At 42.0% G+C, this 13,498-nt stretch overlaps 1 protein-coding gene across 20 annotated transcripts in view; it reads right to left on the bottom strand.

Moving 5' to 3' along the window:
• Positions 1-13,498, bottom strand: part of LOC110537841 (phosphatidylinositol-3,5-bisphosphate 3-phosphatase MTMR4) — a 168,589-nt gene that overhangs the window by 59,350 nt on the left and 95,741 nt on the right. For 18 of the 20 annotated variants that reach the window (XM_090192846.1, XM_090192849.1, XM_090192856.1 and 15 more), the window contains one exon: positions 6,594-6,683. In XM_090192846.1, coding sequence (XP_090048972.1) covers positions 6,594-6,683 — 90 coding nt within the window. Of the gene's footprint in view, positions 1-3,651; positions 3,743-6,593; positions 6,684-13,498 lie in introns of all 20 variants that reach the window. The other 2 variants (XM_090192853.1, XM_090192854.1) reach the window with 1 other exon arrangement.

Genomic DNA, 13,498 nt, shown 5'->3' with positions numbered 1-13,498 from the left:
ACAGCACCAGTCAAAAGTTTGGACACTCCTCATTCCAGGGTTATTTCTTTATTTTCACTATTTTCTACATTGTAGAATAATAGAGAAGACATCAAAACTATGAAATAACACATATGGAATCAAGTAGTAACCAAACAAGTGTTAAACAATTCTAAATATATTTTATATTTGAGAATCTTCAAAGTACCACCCTTTGCCTTGATGACAGCTTTGCACACTCTTGGCATTCTCTCAATTAACAGGTGTGCCTTGTTAAAAGTTAATTTGTGGAATTTCTTTCCTTGGCGTGTGAGCCAGTACTGTGTTGTGACAAGGTAGGGGTGGTATTCAGAAGATAGCCCTATTTGGTAAAAGACCAAGTCCATATTATGGCAAGAAAAGCTCAAGTAGACTGCGTGAATCAGGCCTTCATGGTCGAAATCCTGCAAAGAAACCCCTAATAAAGGACACCAATAATAAGAAGAAACTTGCTTGGGCCAAGAAACATGAGCAATGGACATTAGACTGCTGGAAATCCAACCACCATGTCTTTGTGAGATGCAGAGTAGGTGAATGGATGATCTCCGCATGTGTGGTTCCCACCGTGAAGCGTGGAGGAGGAGGTGTGATGGTGCTTTGCTGGTGACACTGTAGGTTATTTAATTAGAATTAACACTTAACTAGTATGGCTACCACAACATTCTGCAGCGATACGCCATCTCATCTGGTTTGCGCTTAGTGTTTTTCAAGAGGACAATGACCCAACACATCTCCAGGCTATTTGACCAAGGAGAGTGATGGAGTCCTGCATCAGATGACCTGATCTCCACAATCACCCGACCTCAACCCAATTGAGATGGTTTGGGATAAGTCGGACTGCAGAGTGAAGGAAAAGCAGCCAACAAGTACTCAGCATGTGGGAACTCCTTCAAGACTGTTGGGAAAGCATTCTAGGTAAAGCTAGAGAATGCCAAGAGTGTGCAATTCTTTCATCAAGGCAAAGGGTGCCTACTTTGAAGAATCTCAAATATAAAATATATTTGGATCTGTTTAACCCTTTTTTGGTTACTACATGATTCCCTGTGTTATTTCATAGTTTTGATGTCTTCACTATTATTCTACAATGTAGAAAAAAATAAAAAAGAAAGAAAGAAAAACCCTTGAATGAGTAGGTGTGTTCAAGCTTTTGACTGGTACTGTATGCCACATCACAATTCTATCTCCGAGATCTACGGACAGTTCCTTGGACTGCATGGTATAGTTTACGCTTTGCCTGTTGTAGCCTGCACGCAGCCGGTGTCTCAGCAGCCCTCTTCTCAGGTGAGTTCTGTGGCTCTGGCCCCACAACCTTCTTCGTGACACGTCAGAGACCGGATCATTCCAGTGATTGTGATAAGGAGTTCTATGGTGAGGCATATATCTGTACCTGGGACAAACACTCTGTTTTTCTGGGGCAAAAGTTCAGGATATAACCAGGTTGCTTCCCGAGGCTGCGAGTCAGTCACCGGGGGCTGATACTGTCATGGTTCATGTGGGGTCGAATGACATTATGAAGGGCAGCTCGGAACAGCTGAAGAAGTATTTTAAAGAACTGATTGTGTCTCTACTTAACATCAGCAAACACCCCATAATATCTGTCCCTCTGCCCTCCCCAAATTGTGGCATTGAACAGTTCAGCAGATTTGTAGCCCTCCATAACTGGCTACCAGACTATTGCAGCTCTGTGGGTGTAACATTTATTGACATTTTTGATACCTTCTGGAAACAAAGCTTGTATTATGAGGATGGGATCCACCAAAATCATTTGGTTTCCTGGATCCTTTCACAGCATTATAAGACTGAATTGACACAATGACTTATCAATGACCCAAATCCACCAAAGTTAATCTCTAGGATTGTCTCACTGAGTTGTCATAATGTTTCAGCAAATGTACAGTGCATTGCGAAAGTATTCGGCCCCCTTGAACTTTGCGACCTTTTGCCACATTTCAGGCTTCAAACATAAAGATATTAAACTGTATTTATTTGTGAAGAATCAACAACAAGTAGGACACAATCATGAAGTGGAACGACATTTATTGGATATTTCAAACTTTTTTAACAAATCAAAAACTGAAAAATTGGGCGTTTCTTAAAGATATCCATAAAAAGTGTCGTTTAAAGTTTGCCACAGGCCACCTGGGAGACACACCAAACATGTGGAAGAAGGTGCTCTGGTCAGATGAAACCAAAATTGAACTTTTTGGCAACAATGCAAAACGTTTTGTTTGGCGTAAAAGCAACACAGCTGAACACACCATCCCCACTGTCAAACATGGTGGTGGCAGCATCATGGTTTGGGCCTGCTTTTCTTCAGCAGGGACAGGGAAGATGGTTAAAATTGATGGGAAGATGGATGGAGCCAAATACAGGACCATTCTGGAAGAAAACCAGATGGAGTCTGCAAAAGACCTGAGACTGGGACGGAGATTTGTCTTCCAACAAGACAATGATCCAAAACATAAAGCAAAATCTACAATGGAATGGTTCAAAAATAAACATATCCAGGTGTTAGAATGGCCAAGTCAAAGTCCAGACCTGAATCCAATCGAGAATCTGTGGAAAGAACTGAAAACTGCTGTTCACAAATGCTCTCCATCCAACCTCACTGAGCTCGAGCTGTTTTGCAAGGAATGAATGGGAAAAAAATTCAGTCTCTCGATGTGCAAAACTGATAGAGACATACCCCAAGCGACTTACAGCTGTAATCGCAGCCAAAGGTGGCGCTACAAAGTATTAACTTAAGGGGGCTGAATAATTTTGCACGCCCAATTTTTCAGTTTTTGATTTGTTAAAAAAGTTTGAAATATCCAATAAATGTCGTTCCACTTCATGATTGTGTCCCACTTGTTGTTGATTCTTCACAAAAAAATACAGTTTTATATCTTTATGTTTGAAGCCTGAAATGTGGCAAAAGGTCGCAAAGTTCAAGGGGGCCGAATACTTTCGCAAGGCACTGTACATTATCCCAGGGGCATTGGAAGACACAATGTAAGTAACCTAATTTATGTCCCCCTTACTGTCCCTCTTACTGCCCTGAATGCCTCTGCGGATCCTACATCTATTGTATGCAGTAATCATATGCCCAGAGTAATACAGCACTAAGGTTGTGTGCCCTAGTAGGAAGTCCACTGTGTGCAGCTCACCCTGCACTAATAAAAAATAACCTAAGCATGTCTACCTCTGCTAAACTTCCCAATAAAGCAAGAAAGTGTTTAAAATATCCCATGTTAACATATTTAGCTTAAGAAATTAGGTTCATGAAATCAATAATTTGCTAGTAAAAGATGACATTCATATTCTGACAATCTCTGAAACTCACTTCGATAATACCTTTGATGATACAGTGGTAGCAATACATGGTTATAAGATCTACAGAAGAGTCCAATCAAATGTTATTGGTCACATGCAGATGTTATTGCGGGTGTAGCAAAATGCTTGGGATAAGTTCAATTGCCCTGGACAAAGAATCCAGTTTGGGAAAGTCATATTCTTGGTTGTAATGCTGGTGAGTTACTGCCGCTCTAATATCAAAAAGTTATTTCCAGCTGTACGTAATAACACAAAAAAACTTGCTGGCTAATATTGTAAGAAATAACACACAAAAAAACAAAATACTGCAAAGTTGCTTACGAGTTAGAAGCAGAGCTGCAATGTCTGTTGGATGCCAAAGGTGGAAATGCCAACGGTGGAGAAGTGGCTGTTTATATTCAGAACCGCATTCCTGCAAAGCTTAGAGAGGATCTCATGTTAAATACTGTTGAAGTAATATGGCTACAGGTTCATCTGCCTCACCTAAACCTATTCTGGTGGGAAGCTGCTATAGACCACCATGTACTAACAGTCAGTATCTGGATAACATGTGTGAAATGCTTGATAATGTATGTGATATCCATAGAGAAGTATATCTTCTGGGTGATTTAAATATTGACTAGCTTTTATCAGGCTGCCCACTCAAGAGAAAGCTTCAAACTGTAACTAGTGCCTGCAACCTAGTTCAGGTCATCAATCAACCTACCAGGTGTAGTTATACACAGCACAGTGTGTAATGGCAAGCAATCAGACGCTGCACTTGACACTTTAATGAAATTGCTTATCCCAGTTACTAATAAGCATGCACCCATTAAGAAATTGACTGTAAAAACAGTAAACCCTGTCGATTTATGAGGAATTGAAAAATGGTATGGTATGATGAGGCAAAAGGAATGGTGAATAAGTCTAGCTGCACATTCAATTGGCAAACGTACTGCAAATTGAGAAATTATCTGAATAAACTGAATCAAAAGAACTACACTATGAAACAAAGATAAATGACAAAGAATAATAGTAAAAAGCTTTGGAGCACCTAAAATGAAATTTTGGGCTAAAAGGCAAACTCCGCTACATCATTCACTGAATCAGATGGCAAGATTAGCAAACAGGCATGAAATGCCAGCAACAAATGCAGACACTACACATCCAAGTCTATCTGACCAAATTATGAAAGACAGAAATTGTACTTTTGAATTCCATTAAGTAAGTGTGGAAGAGGTGAATAAATTATTGTTGTCTATCAACAATGGCAAGCCACAAGGGTCTGACAATCTAGATGGAAAATTACTGATGATAATAGCAGACGATATTGGCACACTATTTGCCATATCTTCAATTTAAGCCTACTAGAAAGTGTGTACCCTCAGGCCTGGAGGGAAGCAAAAGTTATTCGCCTACCTAAGAATAGTAAAGCCCCCTTTACTGGCCCAAATAGCCGACCAATCGGCCTGTTACCAACCCTTAGTAAACGTTTGGAAAAATTAGTGTTTGACCAGATACAATGCTATTTTACAGTAAACAAATTTACAACAGACTTTCAGCACCCCTATAGGAAAAGGACATTCAACATGCTCAGCACTTACACAAATGACTGATGATTGGCTGAGAGAAATTGATGATACAAATATTTTTGGGGTTGTTTTGTCAGACTTCAGTGCAGCTTTTCACATTATCGATCATAGTCTGCTGCCTGAAAAACGTATGTGTTATGTCTTTACACCCCCTGCTACATTGTGGATAAAGAGTGATCTGTCTAACAGAACACAGAGGGTGTTCTTTAATGGAAGGCTCTCCAACAAAATCCAGGGAGAATCAGGAATTCCTCAGGGCAGCTGTCTTTTTACAATCTTTACTAACGACATGCCACTGGCTTTGAGTAAAACCAGTGAGTCTATGTATACGGATGACTCAACACTATACACATCAGCGACTGAAATGACAGCAAACTTAACAAAGAGATGCAGTTAGTTTCAGAATTGGTGGCAAGGAATAAGTTTGTCCTAAATATTAAAAAAATAAAAGCATTGTATTTGGTACAAATCATTAACTAAACCCTAAACCTTAACTAAATATTGCAATAAATCATGTGGAAATTGAGCGAGTTGAGGACACTGAACTGCTTGGAGTAGCCCTGGATTGTAAACTGTCAGGGTCAAAAAATATTGATACAACAGAAGCTAGGATGGGGAGAAGTCTGTCTATATCGTTGCTTTCTTAACAACACTATCAACAAGGCAGGTCCTACATGCTTTAGTTTTGTCGCACCTGGACTACTTTTCAGTCGTGTGGTCAGGTGGCACAAAGAGGGACTTAGGAAAATTGCAATTGGTTCAGAACAGGGCAGCACGGCTGGCCCTTGGATGTACACAGAGAGCAAACTTCAATAATATGCATGTCAATCTCTCCTGGCTCAAAGTGGAGGAGAGATTGACTTCATCAATACTTGTATTTGTGAAAGGTATCGACATGTTGAATGTACCAAGCTACTGGCACACAGCTCGGACACCCATGTATACCCCACAAGACGCCAGAGGTCTCTTCACAGTCCCCCAAGTCCAGGACAGACTATTGGAGGCACACAGTACTACATAGAACCATGAATACACAGAACTCTATTCCACATCAAGTAACTCATGCAAGCAGTAAAATTAGATTTAAAAATTAAAAATAAAAAAATTTAAAAAAATACACCTTATGGAACAGTGAGGACTGTGAAGCAATACAAACACAGACACATGAATACAAACACTCTATAACATACGCACGTACACATGTATTTTATAGATATGTCGTAGTAGAGTAGGGGCTCGGGGGCACACAGTTAATATGTTGTTACATCTGTATGTATTGTAATGTTTTAAAATGTATAACTGCCTTCATTTTGCTGGATCCCAGGAAGAGTAGCCTTGGCAGCAGCATCCATAGTAAATACAAATACAAATGTATGTGTCTGTAATGCAGAGTAACCAATCCCTTTAGCAAACTACAACAATTCAGAAAAACAACACATTACTACACTACAACACACCCAGCTAAACCTGAGGAACATTGAGATTGTGAAATGAATTATAGGTGTTACTTCCATTGCTATTATTATTGAGTTTGACTTCAACCCACATCATGAGTCATCGTCTGTCTGCGGTGTGTGTGTGTATATGCATGTGTGTATGCAAGCCCGATCGTTCCTGTGAGTGTGAGTGTTTCTATGTATGTGTGTGAACCGGTGTGGGCACACGCGCCTGTGTGTGTTCTCAGTCACCCACCTGGAGGCTGTCGTCCTCCTTGACCAGCTCTTTCGGAGGGAACAAGTCCTTGGCCTGGATATACTCCAGACTGGGGGGTCCTTCTTCACCCTGGAAGACAAAGATGAACACAGGCTGGTCAGACATCTCAGTTCTTAACACACAACATACAAATAGTAACAGTAACATTACTTTATCAGATCAATCATCAGCCACACAGGAAAAGGTCAATAAAAGCCACTCCCTTTACAGGAGCCTAAAGGGGCACTGTCCTGTTTTTCTGAAATGGCAGACTACAGCTGCTATTAACATTGCCTGCAAAGAGCCGGCGTCAAACACCATACAACACACTCACTTCTTCTCTGAAAAAGGGAGTTCTCACAGGTCAGTTTGAAGTCACAACTTTCAGTCAGGCAATTATTTATTATTATGAGTGACCTGTGTTTTTTGGGGGGAGGACATGACAGAATGTCCCCTAGACAGCTGCTGTTTATGTCTGTGCCTCCTACCCAGCCAGCGAGATGGCCTGTGCCCGTGGCAGAATGTGGCAGACAGCACTGCAGCCACAGCAGTAAACCCAGCTGTAGCCCTACACAGTAGGAACAACATACAGTTGAAGGCGGAAGTTTACATACACTCAATTAGTATTCGGTAGCGTTGTCTTTAAATTGTTTAACTTGGGTCAAACATTTCAGATAGCCTTTCACAAGCTAACCACAATAAGATGGGTGCATTCTGGCCCATTCCTTCTGACAGAGCTGGTGTAACTGAGTCAGGCATGTAGGCCGCCTTGCTTGCACACGCTTTTTCAGTTCTGCCCACAAATGTTCTATAGGAATTGAGGTCACGGCTTTGTGATGGCCACTCCAATATCTTGACTTTGTTGTCCTTAAGCTATTTTGCCACAACTTTGGAAGTATGCTTGGGGTCATTGTCCATTTGGAAGACCCATTTGCGACCAAGCTTTAACTTCCTGACTGATGTCTTGAGATGTTGCTTCAATATATCCACATCATTTTCTTCCCTCATGATGCCATCTATTTTGTGAAGTGCACCAGTCCCTCCTGCAGCAAAGCACCCCACAACACGGTGCTGCCACTCCGTGCTTCACAGTTGGGATGGTGTTCTTCAGCTTGCAAGCCTCCCCCTTTTTTCTCCAAACATAACGATGGTCATTAGGGCCAAACAGTTCTATTTTTGTTTCATCAGACCAGAGGAAATTTCTCCAAAAAGTAAGATCTTTGTCCCCATGTGCAGTTGCAAACTGTAGCCTGGCCTTTTTTATGGCGGTTTTGGAGCAGTGGCTTCTTCCTTGCTGAGTGGCCTTTCAGGTTATGTCGATATAGGACTCGTTTTACTGTGGATATAAATACTTTTGTACCTGTTACCTCCAGGTCCTTTGCTGTTGTTCTGGGACTGATTTGCACTTTTCGCACCAATGTGCATTGATCTCTAAGAGACAAAACGCGTCTCCTTCCTGAGCGGTATGACGGCTGCGTGGTCCCATGGTGTTTATACTTGCGTACTATTGTTTGTACAGATGAACGTGGTACCTTCAGGCGTTTGGAAATTGCTCCCAAGGATGAACCAGACTTGTAGAGGTCTACAACTTCTTTTCTGAGGTCTTAGCTGATTTCTTTTCATTTTCCCATGATGTCAAGCAAAGAGGCACTGAGTTTGAAGGTAGGCCTTGGAATACATCCACAGGTACAACTCCAATTGACTCAAATTATGTCAATTAGCCTATCAGAAGCTTCGAAAGCCATGACATCGCTCTCTGTAATTTTCCAAGCTGTTTAAAGGCACAGTCAACTTAGTGTATGTAAACTTCTGACCCACTGGAATTGTGATACAGTGAATTACAAGTGAAATAATTTGTCTGTAAACAATTGTTGGAAAAAGTCCTTGTGTCATGCACAAAATATATGTCCTAACCGACTTGCAAAAACTATAGTTTGTTAACAAGACATTTGTGGAGTGGTTGAATAACGAGTTCTAATGACTCCAACCTAAGTGTATGTACACTTCTGACTTCAACTGTATGTGCTAATATTTCTAAAAATGTGTTTTCACTTTGTCATTATGGGGTATTGTGTGTAGATAACTGAGAAACACTTTAAAAAAAATATTCAAAATGTGGAATAAGTTAAGGGGTGTGATTACTTTCTGAAGGCATTGTAGTCTATAGCACTGTATTGCTGTTTGTCTAATGTACATTGCACAGTCTTGCTTGATGTATTCATTAAGTTGTTGTCATCTTGTGCCTGCTAGTAATAATTGTCCCTCAGAGATTAATAATATTTTTTTATTGAATTATCATACACTACATGACCAAAGGTATGTGGACACCTGCTCGTAAAACAGATCATTCCAGAATCATTGGCATCAATTGGTGCTTCAACAGCCTTCACTCTTCTGAGAAGGCTTTCCACTAGATGTTGGAACATCACTGCGGGGACTTGCTTCCATTCAGTCAGAAGCAAATTATTGAGGTTGGGCACTGATGTTGGGCGAATAGGCCTGGCTCTCAGTCGGTATTCCAATTCATCCCAGAGGTGTTAGATGGGGTTGAGTAGAGAGCTCTGTGCAGGCCAGTCAAGTTCTTCCCCACCGATCAACAAACCATTTCTGTATGGACTTCACTTTGTGCACCGGGGCATTGTCATGCCGAAACAGGAAATGGTCTTCTCCAAACTGTTGCCATGAAGTGAAGCACAGAATCGTCTAGAATGTCATTGTATGCTGTAGCATTAAGATTTCCCTTCACTGGAACTAAGGGGCTAGACCGAACCATAAAAAAAAGTCCACCAAACTTTACAGCACTATGCATTCGGGCAGGAAGCGTTCTCCTGGCATCTGCCAAACCCAGATTTGTCTATTGGCCTGTTAGATGGGGAAGCGTGATTCATCACTCCAGAGAATGTGTTTCCACTGCTCCAGAGTCCAATGGCGGTGAGCTTTACACCACTCCAGCCGACACTTGGTATTACGCATGGTGATCTTGTGTGCGGCTGCTTGGCCATGGAAACCCATTTCATGAAGCTCCCAACAAAAAGTTATTGTGCTGATGTTGCTTCCAGAGGCAGTTTGGAACTCGGTAGTGAGTGTTGCAACCGAGGACAGACTATTTTTTACACGCTATGCGCTTCAGTATTCCCGTTCTGTGAGCTTGTGTGGCTTACCACTTCGTGGCTGGGCCATTATTGCCCCTAGACGTTTCCACTTCACAATAACAGCACTTACAATTGACCGGCGCAGGTGTAGCAGGGCAGAAATTTGACTAAGTGACTTGTTGGAAAGGTGGCATCCTATGACGGGGACAGTTTAAAGTCACTGAGCTCTTCATTAAGGCCATTCTACTGCCAATGTTTGTTGGTGGAGATTGCATGGCTGTGTGCTAGATTTCATACACCTGTCAGCAACGGGTGTGGCTGAAAAAGGGTGTCCACATACCTTTGTATATATAGTGTACTTATTCCCTACAGACTGTAGATAAGTTGCTTAGATGGCTTATTGGAGGTGGGACTGCGGCCCACAGATGGGACAGCATGGCAGATGGCTGGGATTGTGAGGCGACAGTGAGGAGACTGGGGGAGTCAAAGGGAAGAGACCGTGACCTTGAAAGCAGGGAAACAGCTAACGAGTTGTGACAGTCTCAAAGCTTCGTAAAAGATGCAACCAGTTAGACAAAGTGTTTGGGGTTTCAACAATTATCATGTGATTTGCATATTTCAGATAATACCTTCAAATGAGCAGGAGTCAAAAAGCCAATGTCTATGACTACAGGTCTTATTGCACAAATGCACATTTCTAGGGAAATCTTTCGCTTTGAAAATGTCACTCTTAAAAAGACGAGGACAAAAACATAAGCGTACTCTACCGTGTGCAACCCTCTCTAGGGCAAGTCTTTTTCAATATTTGCTAACACAGCAATCTACATATATGCCCTAATTCAGCAATACCTCATCTTATTCTACAACTATAGGCTATATGCTACACCACAGTACCACTTGATTCTTGTACTGGGCCATTTATACAGAAATTATGAATTACATTTTTCAAGACCCTGATTGATACCTCAGAGGGAAGAAACAAACTATAACAAGCTTTTACACTTGTTAAACAACAATTCTTTGAGGACCAACTAACAATTTCAATATAGATTACTAAATGCGTGTCAACTGTTGAACTCCTTTGGGAAAACATAGGGCACATCCTAGATAAACTGAAGCATCAAGCAATAATGCTCACTTTGCTATTGCCCAGTCTCCTTCCACTGAGGAGAAACAGGGGAAGCAGCAGGAGGATACAGATATAATCCCCTCTTCCCTCCTCCCTCCATCCCGGCTGTCTCCCCAGCAGCAGGTGCCCAGCTCCCTCCCTCCATCCATCCACTGCCTTGGCTCAGACACATGGGTCAAGATGAGAGGGCCCTCCGCGGAGTCTATAGCACCACAGACAGACCAGACACAGCAACATGAGGTCTTTACTCCATGTACTGCATGCTGGCATGAGCCTCATATCAGACGAGAATCAAATGTCAGTACTGTCATGGGGCTACATCCCCTGGTACATGCCCACTAAGCCTACATCAGTATCAGACGTGTGAAAGTGGGAAGCCGGTTAAAACCCCCCAAAAAGTACAGGTTTTTAAACCTTTTTACATTTAACTCGACAATAAATTCACTTCACCAATCAGTGCTGTTAGAGCAGCTTGCCATGGGGCGGTTTAAGCGATTTAATTTGTATCGGAAAGTTGTTAAAAGCTGATTTTATTTTGCCATAAACAGTATGGTTTAATCATACTGAAAGACAAACACACGCGTAATTTTCCTGCCAGTCACAGTGTAGGGTGCTAGATGCAACTGAAATTTTGCAGGCGATGAGAGAGCGAGAGAATGGAGGAAGCTTGTCTTGAAGCGCTGGCCATCTTGTTATGACATGCATTATCTGAATTAGGCCCACAGAATTATACTTACGGAGGAGCGGCTTCTATGGAGGAACTTCGAATGTCTTTGAAATTCTGAGTTCTAGCTAGCTAGCGTAGCACTAAAATTAAAAAACATATTTTTGTAGTTAATAAATCCAATGCGAAACGTGATAACGAGCATCCTTAACTAACATTGAAAAAGTTCATCTATTCTTTTAAACATCTCTCACAAACTTCTGAATCATGCTTGTAACGTCAGGCTACATCTATGCTTCAGAAGGGAAGGGCAGGTAGCCTACACACACACCCGCTGGCCGGCAGACACTGGAATACATTTGAGTGACAAAGTGAGGGCTTTGCATAGGTGCTTTATTGTGATTTTTGTGGGCCTAAAAAAAAATGCCTGGAACATAAAGAAATGCTATTAACCGATTCCCTTGCTTTTAAAAATAACGGTTCTGTTCCTGAACAGTATATATCACTTGTTTTCAATTCGGGTTCTGTTCCTCAAATCATTTTGTTTTTCACCTACCCTGTGCCATCAAACTGAACCTGTCCACTTCAAACAACTACAAGAAACAGAGGGGATGACAGGCACTAGGTGTCGACACCTGCCACATTGATTTGACATGTGGACATGTGAATGACTTTGTAAACAGAGGAGGAAAAAATAGTTTCTCCCTTGACTTTGGTTTGAGGATGGCATGGGAATGTGAGGTGCAGCATAGGAAGCGTGTGCATTAACATTTAAACTGGAGTGCTGACATATGTGTTCCCCACCCAATCCGAGTAACTCCGACAGACGTATCTGCCTTGGCAGTAGCCATAGGCCGAGGGTCAGCCCAGTTCCTCAAAAGAGTCTCAAAGAGTTACTGCAACGCTGACAACCTTGGCTCAGACATTCTCTAACAATAGCCAGAAAATTATAGCACGACTCGATTATCATTTAATTTGTAAATTGACTGCATCTCATTCTCTGGAAGGCATAAAGAGAGAGAAAGAGAGCACTCGGGCCTAGATGTTGGCATTTCCCTGGTGGTTTTTCTTTCTGCCATCTGTGCCTTACAACAGCGAGGCAACACAACAAAGCCAGTCTGGCCACTACCTGAGCCAAGAAGTGTGGGGTGGATAGACTGAGGATGGAAGCGAAATGTGCGATTGGGAGTTGGCTAGAAGGCAAAATGGTGAAGAGTGTGTCTTGGAGCAGGTTGAGTGCAGCTGCAGCCATCAAGACTATCCCATCAATGGGACCTGAAGAACTGTAATATCCTGTGTTTCTCTGAGTCGTGGCTAAACAAGGACATGGATAATATACATCTAGCTGGTTTTTCTGTGCATCGTCAAGGCCAAACGGCAGCTTTGGGTAAGGTTAAGGGGGAAGGTGTGTGTCTTTGCTAGTGCACAATCTCTAATGTTAAGGAAGTCTAGAGGTTTTGCTTGCCCGAGTTTGAGTACCTCATGATAACCTGCAGACCATACTATTTACCAAGTAAGTATATCTATATTTTTCGTATCGGTCTATTTACCACCACAAACCTATGCTGGCCCTAAGACCGCACTCAACTAGCTGTATAGGGCCATAACCAAACAAGAAAATGCACATCCAGAGGCGGCGCTCCCCCGAGGTAAGACTGAAATCGGTCTTACCTATTTTTTTACCAGCATGTCAACTCTGCAAATAGAAGCAAAAAAACCTCTACATCACCTTTACTCCACACACAGAAACGCATACAAAGCGCTCCCTCGCCTTCCATTTGGCAAATCTGACCATAACTCTACACTCATAAATCCTGCTTACAAGCAGAAACTCAAAAAAGGAGTATCAGAAATGCGCTCAATATGGAAGTGGTCCAATGAAGCGGATGCTAAGCTATAGGAATTTCGCTAGCATAGAATGGAATATGTTCCGGGATTCATCCGATAACATTAAGGAATTTACTACATCAGTCACCTGTTCAGGATGGCTGTGTGTTCTCGCTCTCTGTAACCGATGTGA

The sequence above is a fragment of the Oncorhynchus mykiss genome, chromosome 12, assembly GCF_057628025.1.
Source record: "Oncorhynchus mykiss isolate SJ-2025 chromosome 12, ASM5762802v1, whole genome shotgun sequence".
Lineage (NCBI taxonomy): Eukaryota > Metazoa > Chordata > Actinopteri > Salmoniformes > Salmonidae > Oncorhynchus > Oncorhynchus mykiss.
Note: the sequence above shows the minus strand (reverse complement) of the source record. Positions and strands in the feature narration are given on the sequence as shown.